General features: G+C 38.2%; 1 protein-coding gene and 3 non-coding genes across 7 annotated transcripts; all 4 read left to right on the top strand.

Moving 5' to 3' along the window:
• Positions 1 to 6,757: 6,757 nt before the first annotated feature.
• On the top strand, positions 6,758 to 15,243 carry RABGGTB (Rab geranylgeranyltransferase subunit beta). Of its 4 annotated transcripts, none has more exons than XM_061411555.1 (9): positions 6,758 to 6,843; positions 8,131 to 8,238; positions 8,871 to 9,068; positions 10,210 to 10,315; positions 11,134 to 11,186; positions 11,265 to 11,375; positions 12,047 to 12,172; positions 13,946 to 14,095; positions 14,660 to 15,243. In XM_061411555.1, exons 1-9 carry the CDS (start codon positions 6,841 to 6,843, stop codon positions 14,768 to 14,770), a joined length of 966 nt encoding a protein of 321 aa, XP_061267539.1. In that variant the 5' UTR covers positions 6,758 to 6,840; the 3' UTR covers positions 14,771 to 15,243. The 4 variants fall into 4 exon arrangements, with proteins under 4 accessions (XP_061267539.1, XP_061267538.1, XP_061267540.1 ...); XM_061411554.1 differs by having other exon boundaries at positions 13,946 to 14,099; XM_061411553.1 differs by having other exon boundaries at positions 6,760 to 6,843; positions 14,656 to 15,243.
• LOC133245447 (small nucleolar RNA SNORD45) lies at positions 7,881 to 7,959 on the top strand. The gene has a single exon (XR_009735704.1). It is a non-coding gene; the product is annotated as a small nucleolar RNA SNORD45 (small nucleolar RNA).
• On the top strand, positions 8,510 to 8,592 carry LOC133245449 (small nucleolar RNA SNORD45). Its single transcript, XR_009735706.1, has one exon. It is a non-coding gene; the product is annotated as a small nucleolar RNA SNORD45 (small nucleolar RNA).
• On the top strand, positions 9,200 to 9,271 carry LOC133245448 (small nucleolar RNA SNORD45). The gene has a single exon (XR_009735705.1). It is a non-coding gene; the product is annotated as a small nucleolar RNA SNORD45 (small nucleolar RNA).
• Positions 15,244 to 15,279: the final 36 nt, after the last annotated feature.

Here is a 15,279-nt window from a genome sequence, read left to right as displayed (position 1 = left end):
AAAATAGTAAAATCATGATGTATATAAATGTAAGATGAACACATGTCAAAATTTTTATTTAATTAATAATAAAGGAGGGAACCAATAATATATTAAAACGAATTTCCAGCAACCAATTTAAACCTTAAAACCTAGATGTCTCAATATTTCTTCTTTTATAATTAAGGACATGAATTTACACTTTTAAATGTTTTCATCTCCAACTTAAAAGGCTTCTCTTAAATTGCTCCAAAATTCTAGTCCTATACACTGCATCTTTCCTATCCAGAATCCTTTTATTATTGGAACTACTTAGTTAAGAAGGCTTGCAATTTTAAAACTTTAGACAAGATTTCATTTGCTTAAACTGAATCCAAAAAGGGGGGAATAAGAAAATCAGGGATGTCATAAAATGTATACAAGGTAATAAAATTTTGCAAGTGTAATATGGAGCATGGAGCATGTAATATTCTGCTTCTACATTTGCTATTTCAGAAATAAATGACTCATAGCCAAGACATAGAAGCAACCTAAATGTTCATTGACAGATGAATGGATCAAGATAATGTGCTATACATACACACACACACACACACACACACACACACACAATGGAATGCTGTGGGCATGCTCAGTCAATCTCATGTTCAATTCTTTGTGACCCCATGGACTGTAGTCCTTCAGGATTCTCTGTCCATGGGATTTTCCAGGCAAGAATACTGGAGTGGGCTGCCATTTCCTACTCCTGAGGATCTTCTCAAGCCAGGGATCCAAACCCTGTCTCCTGTGTCTCCTGCATTGTCAGGCAGATTCTTTACCACTGTGGCACCTGGGAAATCCAATGGAAAAATGAAGTAATGCCACTTTCAGCAACATGGATGGACCGAGATTATTATATTAAGCGAAGTGAGTCAGACAAAGACAATTATATGATATCACTTATATGTGGAATCTAAAAAGATACAAATGAACTTATTTACAAAACAGAAATAGACTCAGACATAGAAAACAAATTATGGTTACTAAAGGGGTAATGAAAGAAGGGGGTGGTGGAAATAAATTAGGAGTTTGGGATTAATGCATACACTACTATAATACAAGGAACTATACTCAATATCTTGTAATAACCTATAATGGAAAACAATCTGAAAAAGGATATAAATATGCATATATATATATATATACACACATATAAATGTATAACTGAATGACTATGCTGTAGACTGAAAACATTGTAAATAATTTATACTTCAATTTAAAAAATGAACAACTCAGTTACTATGTTTCATTGATTTCAAATGCATATTTTAAAATTTAATGTCTCAGAAATCTGGATAAATTTTGTTACTAGCCATTGACTACTTTTTTTCCCCCTACATTTGATGTCTTGGCAATTGGGATGTTTCTTACAGTCAGTGAAATCTTAGGTAAAATATGATACTGTTGTTTCCTGGAAACGCTATTCCATGACATTATAAACACTAGAAACAGTTTATATATTGAATGCTAACCAAACTATGTCCATAGATGCTCCTGCATCTCCTCTATTTCCTGCTTTGGCAGGAAGATTCTTTACCACTAGTGCATATATATATATATATATATATATGGACTTCCCAGGTGGCTCAGATGGTAAAGAATCAGCCTAAAATGTGGGAGATCTGGGTTTGATACCTGGGTCGGGAGATTCTCTGGAGAAGGGAATGTCTACCCACTCCAGTATTCTTGCCTGGAGAATTCCATGGACAGAGAAGCCTGGCAGGCTACAGTCCATGGCATCACAGAGTTGGACACCACACTTTTCTCTGCAGGGGAGATATTTTTACTTCTGAAGAGGTAAAACATACAAAGTCTCAAAAGTATCAGATTATTCAGTGAAAAATGAAAGTGAAAGTCGCTCAGCCATATCTGACTCTTTGCGACCCCATGGACTAAACAGTCTGTGGGAATTCTCCAGGCCAGAATACAGGAGTGGGTAGCCTTTCCCTTCTCCAGGGGATCTCCCCAACCCAGGGGTCCAACCCAGTTGAGTGAAAAGCTTTCAGTTCAATGAAAAGCTTTCCTTAAATCCTGTCTACAGCCACATATTTCTCCTCCAGTAGGCAACTCTTTGGTTTGTGCTTTCCCAAATATATCCACACATTTTTTTCCCCCTTGTTTCCCACACAGATAGTAGCAAATGGTACATTTTGTTTTTGTTTTCACTTAACATACTTTGTATATCTTTCCAGAACAGTGTTTGCAGAGCTTCTGTATCATTTTTAATGGCTGCATAATGAATACACCATAGTTTATTTAACATTTGATAGTTAAAATATTTGCAATTTTCTGCTATTACAATGACTGCTGCTATGAATATTTTTGTGCATAAGTCACTTCACACCCAAGGGAGTATATCTTTAGAATAAATAGCTAGCAATAGAATTGCTGAATGTAATTTCAAGAATTGCTAGAACATATGCTCCCTATATATATTTCCATTTTGCTGACCATTGTACTCCCAAGAGCCTAGAATAGTATTTGGCACATTCTAGGCATCCAATATGTATTTGATGAATGACTTTTTAAGTAGGAATAGAGGTTTACTTTTCATTATTTCAGCAGTTATTGACTCGATCTGAATGTTACTTTTTGGATTTGATGCTTGTGTTATTCTTATATTGAGCATTGCTTTTCCCAAGAGATTTGACCTCCTCCTCTCTCCCTTGGTTTCTCTCACTCTAGAACACTCCTCTCCGATCTAATTTAGAGGCAAAAGAAAGCTGGAGAAATTACATTACTATTGTGATATAAAATTCATATAATATGGCAAGACAAGAAAATTTTAAACATAAAAAATTCTCTATGCTTTGGGCTCTTCTCTCCTTTCATTGTGTTGCGCCTGTGCATTATGCCTTGACCAAACCTCCCCACCTTAGCAGGAATACCTGTTCAGCCATAGAGAGCAACATTCTCCCAGAATCAACAAGATGACTTCTTAAAAATAACATTACTTCTTGATCTTGTAAGGGGGTCACATAACGTACCACAATGACGGGTAGACTTGGGTTGAGGAAACTGTCAATAATGTCGTTTGGTGTACAGTCCTTTGTCTCAAAAAAAAACTTATACAACTGTGTCTAGACTTCTAGCTGAGAAAGAGTTCTCAAAGTTTTCTGATATGCTCTTCCTCATTTGTAATTTGTCTCGAATAAAAATTTCCATAATTAATTTTTTATCAGCATTATTTAACCAAGGCTTCCCAGGTGGCACTTATGGTTAAAGAACCCACCTGCCAATGCAGAAGATGCAGGTTCCATCCCTGGGTTGGGAAGATCCCCTGGAGGAGGGCATGGCAACTCACTTCAGTATTCTTGCCTGGGAAATCTCATGAGCAGAGGAGCCTGGCAGGTTACAGTCCACTGGGTCTCAAGAGTTGAAGCCATTTGGCAGGTATGCACACTATTTAACAAGGCAGACTTTTTAAAATAAAAAATATTAGGGCTAGAGACAGTCATCACTTAATGAAAAAAGTCTCAACTCACCAAACTAATACGCATTTAGTAAAGTACCCTCAAACTATAAATTGGAATATCAACAAAACTACAGGGAGAAATAATAAACTCTATTATCACAGTAGGTTCAACACTCTCTTGGTTATTGATAACCCACATTTGTCATGGTGTCAGGAACCCTTCTCCAAATCATTACTGAATGAAAGAAATTTTAAGGCTGTGGGGGTGCCAGTATACTCTAACGGGTGCCAAAAGTGTGTAAGTATGACAGTCGTGAGAAACAAGAATTGATAACAGCTGTGTGATCACACCTAGCAAACCCAAATTCTGTGGAAAGCTCCTAAAAGGAACCTAGGTGTTTCTTTGTTGAAGGTAAGTACCAAATATTTCAGATACCACTGTCTTCCTAAAGAAGTGGGAGGAATAGGTGAGAGACTCAACTGTAATGCCCAAGGCAAACAGGAGGAGAATGTGAACATTTTCTGAACATTCACCCCAAAACATTTACTGAACACTTAACTACATGATGAAAGTGAAAGAGGAGAGTGAAAAAGTTGGCTTAAAGCTCAACATTCAGAAAACTAAGATCATGGCATCTGGTCCCATCACATCATGGTAAACTGATCGGGAAACAGTGGAAACAGTGGCTGACTTTTTTTTGGGGGGGGTGGGGCTCCAAAATCACTGTAGATGGTGATTGCAGCATGAAACTAAGAGACGCTTACTCCTTGGAAGGAAAGTTATGACCAACCTAGACAGCCTATTAAAAAGCAGGGACATTACTTTGTCCACAAAGGTCCATCTAGTCAAGGCTATGTTTTTCCAGTAGTCATGTATGGATGTGAGAGTTGGACTATAAAGAAAGTTGAGCGCCAAAGAATTGATGTTTTTGAACTGTGGTGTTGGAGAAGACTCTTGAGAGTCCCTTGGACTGCAAGGAGATCCAACCAGTCCATCCTAAAGCAGATCAATCCTGGGCGTTCATTGGAGGAACTGATGTTGAAGCTGAAACTCCAATACTTGGCCACCTGATGTTAAGAGCTGATTCATTTGAAAAGACCCTGATACTGGGAAAGATTGAGGGCAGGAGGAGAAGGGGACGACAGAGGAAGAGATGGTTGGATGGCATTACCAACTCAATGGACATGGGTTTGGGTAGACTCCGGCCGTTGGTGATGGACAGGGAGGCCTGGTGTGCTGTGGTTCATGGGGTGGCAAAGAGTCGGACATGACTGAGTGACTGAACTGAACTGAACTGAGCTAACTACATGCAACTCTGTTAATTACTGTCCATTTCATATCTTAAAAGAGTCTCAAGAATAAACGAGTTCATAAAAGTTATTCCACTGTTTAAATATTACTAGCTTAGTTGCTTCAGTCCTGTCAGATTGTTTTAGACCCTATGAACTGTATGGGATATCATAATGAGATATAAAGGAAATTAGCTACTTCATTCTCATTGGTAATGATCATGACCTACTTAAAATGTAGGTCATCTCTGTCCATGGGCTTGCTTCAGGCAAGAACACTGGAGTCAGTTGCCATGCCCTTTTCCAAGGGATCTATCTGACATAGGGATCAAACCCAGTCTCTTGTTTCCTACATCAGGCAGGTTCTTTACCACTAGTGCCACCTGGGAAGCCATGTGTGTATATGTGCTAAGCTGAGTCAGACTCTTTGCAAGCCTGTGGACTATAGCCAGAAAGGCTCCTCCCTCCATGGGATTCTCCAGGCAAGAATACTGGAGTGGGTTGCCATTTCCCTCTCTAGGGGATCTTCCAGACCCACTGATCGAACCCAGGTCTCCCACATTACAGGCAGATTGGGAAGGGCCTCAATTCCTGGGAAGTGTTAGTTGCTCAGTCCCACTCAACTCTTTGCAACTCCATGGACTGCAGCCGGACAGGATCTTCTATCCATGGGATTCTCCAGGCAAGAATATGGGAGTGAGTTGCCATTCCCTTCTCCAGGGGATCTTCCCAACCCAGGGATGGAACCTGGGTCTCCTGTATTGCAGGTGGATTCTTTAAAGTAGTATTTCCAGTTCCAGTTCAGTCGCTCAGTCAAGTCCAACTCTTTGCGACTCCATGGAGCACGCCAGGCCTCCCTGTCCATTACCAATGGCTGGAGTCTACCCAAACCTATGTCCATTGAGTCAGTGATGCCATCCAACCATCTCATCCTCTGTCGTCCCCTTCTCCTCCTGCCCTCAATCTCTCCCAGCATCAGGGTCTTTTCAAATGAGTCAGCTCTTTACATCAGGTGGCCAAGTATTGGAGTTTCAGTTTCAACATCAGTTCTTCCAATGAAAACCCAGGACTGATCTGCTTTAGGATGGACTGGTTGGATCTCCTTGCAGTCCAAGGGACTCTCAAGAGTCTTCTCCAACACCACAGTTCAAAAACATCAATTCTTTGGCACTCAGCTTTCTTTATAGTCCAACTCTCATGTCCATTTATGATTACTGGAAAAACCATAGCCTTGACTAGACGGACCTTTGTTGGCAAAGTAATGTCTCTGCTTTTTAATATGCTGTCTAGGTTGGTCCTAACTTTCCTTCCAAGGAGCAAGTGTCTCTTAATTTCATGGCTGCGATCACCATCTGCAGTGATTTTCGAGCCCCCCAAATAAAGTCAGCCACTGTTTCCACTATTTCCTCATCTATTTGCCATTACGTGATGGGACCAGATGCCATGATCTTAGTTTTCTGAATGTTGAGCTTTAAGCCAACTTTTTCACTCTCCTCTTTCACTTTCATCCAGAGGCTTTTCAGTTCTTCTTCAATTTCTGCCATAAGGGTGGTGTCATCTGCATATGTGAGGTTATTGCTATTTCTCCTGGCAATCTTGATTCCAGCTTGTGCTTCCTCCAGCCCACCATTTCTCATGACATACTCTGCATATAAGTTAAATAAGCACGGTGACAATATACAGCCTTGACATACTCCTTTTCCTATTTGGAACCAGTCTGCTGTTCCATGTCCAGTTCTAACTGTTGTTGCTTCCTGACCTGCATATAGGTTTCTCAAGAGGCAGGTCAGGGTGTCTGGTATTCCCATTTCCTTCAGAATTTTCCAGTTTATTGTGTAGTATTTAGAGAAGCCCTAAATATTCCTTAAAACTGTCTTAAAACTGCGGAGATAAGGAGAGGAGAAAATTGGCGCCAGAGACTTTCGGCGCAGGTAGGGAAGACACCTATGAGCAGTCGGTGGGGGTCCTAGGGCAGCCGCGGAACTGCGGCTTCCTTCAGGCAAGAACGGTGGTCAGCTATGCCGGGGCGGAGAGGGGGCCTGAGGAGCGCTTCTGCGCAGGCGCTTACCTCCTAAATCCGCCCACTGACGAGTTAAGTTCTCTTTTTGCTCTCAGTCATGGTGAGTGTGGACGTGTTTTGTATTGCTGTCTAGATGTGTCCATAGGAGAATAGATAGGGTAATATTTAAGCTCTTTCGTCACTAGTGGGTTGTTTTCTTAGTGTTGGAGAATGATTGGGTTAAGACACAGGCCTTGGAAGGTATTTTGAGGGCTCATAGACAATGTGAAGTGTTACTCAGCGTTTTCTGCTGATCTCGCGGGTGCGGTTGCGGCCGGACTTCCTGCTATCGGTCGAGACTCAGGGTTCGACTACCTTCTTTCTTAATCCCCTCGCCCCCCACAAAAGCCGGTTAGTTCTTACCTTCCATGTGGCAGGGTATATATGGCACGAAATCTTTGGAATTGTTAATGGTATGGTTTCGTTCTAGTAAGTTTTAATGGGATATGAAGGAAATTAACTGCTTCATTCTTATTGGTAATGATCTTGAACTACTTAAAATGTAGCCTCAGTCACAAAGATGTAGCTGAGAAATGTGCCGAATTAGAGCAACAACAGTCATCACCCGGGGGCTTCTTGCAAATGCAGAAACTTAAGACTAAAGCCGGAAAAGAATTGTTAGCCTGGTAAATAAGTGTTGGCGTGCATGAAAGGTGCTTTGCTGCTGCTGCTAAGTCGCTTCAGTCGTGTCCGACTCTGTGCGACCCCATAGACGCCAGCCCACCAGGCTCCCCGTCCCTGGGATTCTCCTAGGCAAGAACACTGGAGTGGGTTGCCATTTCCTTCTCCAGTGCATGAAAGTGAAAAGTGAAAGTGATGTCGCTCAGTCGTGTCCGACTCTTCGCGACCCCATGGACTGCAGCCTACCAGGCTCCTCCATCCATGGGATTTTCCAGGCAAGAGTACTGGAGTGGGGTGCCATTGCCTTCTCCGAAGGTGCTTTGAAATCGGAGTTTTTAAGATTAATGGAATCTCACTAAAGAACTCAATTGCAAATTATGGGACAGATAGGTTCTGCCACGTGTAAACCGTAAGTTGAAATTTTTGATAGTCTGTTTTACTTAACTGTTCAGCCGAGATGAGGACGGTAGTTTTTTGGGTCGATGATGAGCTGGCATGTATTCTGAATCTAAAGTTGATTATTACTACTTTAGCTCTAGAATTACTCTGAGACCTGAAGAACACCTGAAACTTTATGAAAGCTTTAGTTCTTTTTAGTCAGCTACTTTTAAACTAGAAAGTTTCTATATGGCAAGATGAAATAAGAGTTCGTATGTATATTGAAATGTATGTTCTGGGGTCAAACATTTAAAAGATAAAAACTTATGAAATCTCTTGTATGTGAAAGGGTACACCGCAGAAAGATGTTATCATTAAGTCAGATGCACCTGACACCCTGTTACTGGAGAAGCATGCTGATTATATTGCATCCTATGGCTCAAAGAAAGATGACTACGTATGTATACTTTTGTGTTGAAAAGTGTTTATTCTGTAAATGTGTCAAATCATTTGGTTAGAATGGTTTGTGTTTCTTAAAAATGGTTTCCAACTCCTGCATACCAGGGACGGATGTCTGTAGTTGAGAAGCCATGGGAGTTAACCTTGATTCTTAGCAGTACTTATGTAGAGGCTTTGGCAGACAGAGTAGATTATCTTCTACCCAGATATGTATGAATTTTGAGACAGCGAATAGATTTCTATTTTTGTAGTTGAGCTAATACTTTCAAGGTCAGTGATGTGTTGGCATGTATTACCTGAGTTTATGGTGATGTGTAATAACACTTAAGCTCTAGAATTACGCTGAGACCTTGAAAAAGTTTTATCTTGAAGAATGTTCCCTGTTTTCATCTCTGGGAACCTTAGGAAAAACAATTAAACAGCTTAATTAGAAGTAAATATTTTCCACTATAGTATAGAAAGAGCTGAATTATTTACCACGTTGGGAAACATCTCTACTAATGAATTCCCATGAATATCTGCAGTTATGGAGTTGTTAGAGCCATATAACAGTATGGGTATTTAGCTTCTGTGTTGAGTATCTTTAAACTGACATCAGTTCAGACTGACCCATTAATTTCTGTGCTTTAGGAATATTGCATGTCTGAATATTTGAGAATGAGTGGCATCTATTGGGGTCTGACCGTAATGGATCTCATGGGACAACTACATCGTATGAATAGAGAAGAAATTCTGACGTTTATTAAGTCTTGTCAACACGAGTGTGGTGGAATAAGTGCTAGTATTGGACATGATCCTCATCTTTTGTATACTCTTAGTGCTGTTCAGGTAAATACTAATGAAAATTCTGCAGTCTTGGTAGTGTATTCTGTTACCTAAGTAAGAGAATTGAAAATAGGGATCAGTATCTATGTAAAAAGCTATCCATATCTTTTCAAATGAGATCTGTTTCAAAGCAAGGTCAATGATGTGATGGCATGTATTAGCTGAATCCAAAGTTGATGTAAATTTTAAAATGGCACTGAGACCTTGGACAGTAAAATGTTTATTTTACGTATATGTAAATGTCTGGAACTCACTAAGTGGAAGATTTTTTTTTTTTTTTTTGAGCAAGAAAAATTCTTTTGGTGTTAAGGCACTGAAATCTGATTTATTTATTGTACAGCATGACCTACCCTATCCCAATAGATTTATACCCTATCCCGATAGAAAACATGTCTTACTGATGATACAAAACATTTTTTAAAGCAGGTAGTATATTCTAAAGATTTGTCACATGAAACTTTATTCAGAGAACGGTACTTAGCATAATGAATTATATAAACTGCTCAAAGCCTGTGTACAATATGTGTAGAAGCCTCCTTCATTCAGCTTTTTTTGTATTGGTCAGACTTCCTGCATGGCATTTGCTTTCTTACATGGCCTCGCCATTTCCTCCCTTTAGTTTCATCTTCTCATCTAATTTCTGGAAATGCCAGGCTACCTGTGGTTCCCTGCTTTTACTCTGCCATTTCACGACTTTGCTCTTTACTGTGGAGTTGACTTTTTAAAAATTAAAAAAAAAAAATTTTTTTTTCGGCCTTGCTCTGGCTTGTGGAATCTTAGTTCCCTGACCAGAGATTGAACTGGGGTCAAGGCAGTGAAAGCACTGAATCTTAACTGCTGAACCACCAGGGATGTCTGCCTGGAGTTAGCTTTGATTTTGATATTTGTAAAGATTCACAAATAAGGGTTTAAAGTCAGTATAAGTTTCATAAATGAGTCTAAGTGTTAACAGTGGTTAAAGACTTGTTGGTAATACCTATAATTTTACTCTGTAATAGAATTGCATATTTGAGAAAAGTTTTCAAAGTGCATAGACAAAAGGACATGCATGCTTGACAACTTAGAAGGTAGTTGAGAAGAACATCATTAGGACAAACTGACCAGTGGCGAGGTATCTACTTACCATGGTTTGTTTCTATTACAGATACTTACTCTCTATGATAGTATTAATGTTATTGACATAAATAAAGTTGTGGAATATGTTCAGAGTCTACAGAAAGAAGATGGTTCTTTTGCTGGAGATATCTGGGGTAATGTCACTTTAATCCTTGGCACCTAGAATACCAATATAAAAATGTTTTGCTTCGGTGTTTATTACAGTAATAAGCTTGGTTGCAGATTTTAAAGTATAATGAGTTGGGGGCTTTGCTAATAGTTTATAAGGAGATTATAAGTTTTTCATTTTTTCAGGTCCCACTAAGCAGCTGGTCTAACTGGAGTTAATGGTCTGCTGGAAGTTCCAGCATGCACTGTGCTAGTTATAGCAGCATACAGGAGTACTGGAACAGAGAGGGCAAGTCTAAAAGATAAGGTAGGTGAAACTTTTTTCCCCAGTATTTGGTGGCTTTGTAAAGTTTTTTAAAAACTTAATTAGCAAGGGGAAAATAATTTAAAAAAAAAAAAAAAAAGCTTTACAAAATTACTGAATATTTGAGTGGAGGGAGGGAGTAGTGTTTTACTTGATAAAACTAGATAATCTCTGCTTTAGGGCTGAATACAGTGCAGGCCGGAGAGACCAGCTGCTTCATGGGATGTGAAAATCTACTTATATAATAGGGTAAGTTTATTATCATTCTTAGAAATTAACTAGTTACCTTATCTTTCTGGGCGCTCTGTAAGCAATTAGTTCACTGTACTTTTGAGCCATTTTCTAGTACTTATTTTCCTTAGAAGTAAAGTAAGTGAATATACACTTCAGATGTAGTTTTCCTCCTGGACAGTCGAAGTACATGTTAGGCCTGAACTTTTGAAAATATAACTATGGTAGTTGTACAGAGATTTTTAATTAACTTTAATATGATTAGAAGCCTCTGATAACACATAATGCTTTGGTTTGCTTTATTTTTAGGAGAAATTGATACAAGATTCTCTTTTTGTGCAGTGGCAACTTTGGCACTATTGGTAAGTTTCAAATGTATTGGAAATGATTAACTTTTGATGATTATTCTGGAACTTAATAGGCATGTTTTCTGCTTATAGGGGAAGTTGGATGCTATTAATGTGGAAAAGGCAATCGAATTTGTTTTATCATGTATGAACTTTGATGGTGGATTTGGTTGCAGACCAGGTTCTGAATCCCATGCTGGGCAGGTAATTCATTAATCCAAATTAAAATGTAGTATCAGTTTTGAAGGGATAACCAGTATAACTGAAAAATAGCAAGTTAATTTGACTGAATGTAGAAAATAAGAATTGGTTAATTGCTGCGTGAGGAAGGCATTTTTACAGTTGCTGACTTTGAGTCCCCTGTTGGTGAAATCCTTTGGCCCAAATAAACATAAGTAGTTTTGTAATTACCAGAAATATATTTTGATTTTCCATTAGTTTTTATGTGTGGGTGTTAGTCACTCAGTTATGTCCAACTTTTTGTGACCTCATGGACTATAGCCCCCCAGGCTCCTCTGTCCATGGAATTCTCCAGGCAAGAAGACTGGAGTGGGTTGCCATTCTCTTCTCTAATTTTAAGTAAGCAGATAAAAAACATTCTGTATCCCCTATCCTGAACACCTGTTGTAAACTATTGTCAAACAGTTTGCTCTTAGCCATGAAAAAACTGATGGCAGTCTTTCATTGCAGAGTTGGATCCTAGTAGTATGCTTCAGATTTGTTCAAATAACTATGTGATGTTTATGTTTGCGATTTTTACTGTCAGCAAATTTTTAGATAGAAAATGGAGCTTTAATAATTAAAGTAGGTTTTTTTAAATCAGTGTTACTGTTGAAAAACTATTATACACATGTACTTTATGTCTGTAATTTTAGATCTATTGTTGCACAGGATTCTTGGCTATTACTAGTCAGTTGCACCAAGTAAATTCTGATTTACTCGGTTGGTGGCTTTGTGAACGACAGCTTCCATCAGGTGGACTCAATGGAAGGCCAGAGAAGGTATTGTTTTTTAAGATTAATCTTTAAATTTTATAAACTTGAGTGAGGACTGCTTTTTTTTGCCTTTTGTTTTGTAATATTGCTCTTACAAATTGATCGTGAGCTTTTTAATTTTACTATAATACTTTGCAAAATTTAGTTGTATCTTCTAAAAATGCTCTTGGCAAAAGTAAAACAAGAGTTGAAATGCCTATTAATCCTGATGTCCATTTAAAAGACAATCGTGACAAGATTGCCTGGTACTTTTTGATTTTCTTTGACAAATAACTCTGGGCTTTAAAATGTGTTTGTATTCATAGTATAAATTCTTAAAATTTATACTTATTTATAAAATTCTTTCTGAAGGAATCCTTCAGAATTTTATTTATAAAAATCCATCTGAAGGCCTTCTATTTTTCACCTACGTGAAACTTTCTTCTTTAAACTATACCGGGGACTCACAATCGTGCATTATACATATCTGGAAATCAAAGGCCACTATTAACACTTGGATCTTGTACAGAAATCTCCATGCTCACTTACAGATGGGAAAGGATAATGGATTTGCCAAAAGAAAGATTTCTTTTTAAAAACTGGGTTATAACATTTTCATTTAAAATCTTTATTTTTAAAGAAAAACTCAATTCTGTTTAGCTCTCAACATACTCTAAATTGGGTCTGTAAAGACCAGATAGTAAATATCTTTACCTTTGCCCGATGGGCTTGTTGCACCTACACTGCTGCCCTGAAGAACATTGTTGCCACAGACAATAAAAAATGAATGGGTATGGTTGTATTCCATTAATGGACAAGTATGAATTTCATACTGGTTTTCCTTTCAAAATACTGTTTTTAAAAATCATTTACAAATACTAAAAGCTGTTCTTCGGTTTGGGCCCTTGAGCTAAAATATGATAAAGCCTATTGATGCTTTTATTCTGGATCATTGTATTTTTGTGTAATTTTGCTTTCTTGTTACTTCTGAATAAGTTTAAAAACCACAATTGGTACCTAGTTAAGATCCATTGAAAAATCTGGGCAACTTTTCAATAATTAGGAAATGGGTGAGGGTGGGGATAGCACTTACAATCTAGGACAGCTTTTAATGTTCTTGTGGATCACCCTGGGATCTAGTTGAAATTCAGTGTAAGGTGTGGGGTCTTCTGCATTTAAGTTATGATTTGACGAGCAAGGGTGATTTTATTTTTTTAACCCAAGTTGTATACCTTCTTGGACAGCACTTATGGAAAATGCTGCCCATGGCAGTGAAACGTATATTGCCATAGTTCTTAGAAGCCTTACTACCAGTTTCTTGGAAAAGGAACTGATGTAGGCATTCATTTCATATAGAAATTAAGGTGGATAGATGGTTATCAGTGACTACTGAAACTGAAACATTTAGCATGGTTTTCTGTGGAATCAAGAATCTGCCTGCAATGTAGGCAGCACAGGAGATGTGGTTTCAATTCCTGGCTCAGGAAGATCCCCTAGAGAAGGAAATGGCAATCCACTCTAGTATTCTTTGCCTGAAAATTTCCATGGACAGAGGAGCCTGGTGGGCTACAGTTCATGGGGTTGCAAAGAGTCAGACATGACTGAGCATTTCTGCATACTCATATTCTAGTTCTGTGGAATGAAGCATTTGATCTCTTTCCAATGATTATCTTTTAATTCTAAGCAATTTTTGGATTTCAGTGTTTCAAACACTGCATTGTCATTATATCCCTTGATTCCCCTCTCACCCCAGGTATTTAGAAAATACGTTTGTGGCAACTTGTGGCTTTTTCCTCCTAGTTACCAGATGTATGCTATTCATGGTGGGTGTTGGCTTCCCTAAAGATAATTGGAAGGCTTCATTGGATTGATAGAGAAAAACTCCGCAGTTTCATCCTAGCATGTCAAGATGAAGAAACAGGAGGATTTGCAGATAGGCCAGGAGATATGGCAAGTATATTTATGACTGTTAACAGTTAAAATTTTCAGTGTACTTCTGTTTTACTCTTAAGATTCTAAGGGTTCTAAATTTTTAAAACTAGGAATTGGTGGGGAACAAATAGTATTTTTCTAGTGTTGCTTTGAAAGGATGCTTTTAAAATGTCATTTAAAAGTGTACTAAGGTTCTTTTCTGGTGGCTCAGATGGTAAAGAATCTGCCTGCAACGCCTGCAACTGTTCAATCACAGTATTCTTGCTTGGAGAATTCCATGGACAGGAGCCTGGCAGGCTATGGTCCATGGGGGTCTCAGAGATTTGAACATGACTGACTAACACACACAAAAGAGTGTATAAAAGATCTGAAACACATATACAGTACTTATTCCTAAGACATGACGGTGTGTGCCAAGTCCTCTGTTTAAAAAGTGCAGTTTGAAACCATTATTTCAGAAAATTTTAAGATAATATTTAAATACAGAGTGCAATGGGCTCCAGTATAATCCCTGTTCAAAAGCAGGGTTTTAGAAGTTCTCATTTTGTAATATTCTATAAATTCTTGTTTTTTAATAGGTAGATCCTTTTCATACTCTGTTTGGAATTGCTGGATTGTCACTTTTGGGAGAAGAACAGATTAAACCTGTTAGCCCTGTTTTTTGCATGCCTGAAGAAGTACTTCGGAGAGTGAATGTTCAGCCTGAACTAGTGAGCTAGATTAGATCCCTTGATGGAGAAGTTGGTTAATATAGTTTTTATTGTGTTTTAACATTTCAGTAGTTGAAGTGCTTAACAAACTTAATAACTACCGTGTTAATATTTGTACATGAATTGTGTTAATTTTAATAAATTATATAATTATACATATTGTAAATTAAGATCTTTATTGTATCTTTCCTTCTGGAATGCTGTTGTTACTCTGATTTTTTTTGTTTATCCTTCAGTGTATTTGTTTTCTTGTATGTCTTCATAACAGCAAACTTGAACTCTTTAGCTGATGAAGTCTTGTGTTTTGATTTTCCTGGGTACTCCCTTGATATGTTATATATAACTATAGTTAATGTAGATTGGTCTTTGTCAGTGAGAACGTTACTGATAAAGAGTTCATGAACCACATAGGAATTAAAAGATGAAATAAAAATAAATGGCTGAAATTTGGGAATATTTCATGCTTGTGGTTAATGAGTCGGGTACAGAGTG

This window comes from Bos javanicus, chromosome 3 (assembly GCF_032452875.1).
Source record: "Bos javanicus breed banteng chromosome 3, ARS-OSU_banteng_1.0, whole genome shotgun sequence".
NCBI classification, from domain to species: Eukaryota; Metazoa; Chordata; class Mammalia; order Artiodactyla; family Bovidae; genus Bos; species Bos javanicus.
The sequence above is the reverse complement of the archived record's forward strand: the minus strand, read 5'-3'. Positions and strand labels throughout refer to the sequence as shown.

Bases quoted from the DNA above. Each gene is read 5' to 3' on its own strand.
- RABGGTB (XM_061411554.1), top strand. The intron at 9,069-10,209 runs GTAAATACTAAT...TTTCTATTACAG, and splicing joins ATACTCTTAGTGCTGTTCAG to ATACTTACTCTCTATGATAG. The intron at 12,173-13,945 runs GTATTGTTTTTT...TTTTCCTCCTAG, and splicing joins TCAATGGAAGGCCAGAGAAG to TTACCAGATGTATGCTATTC.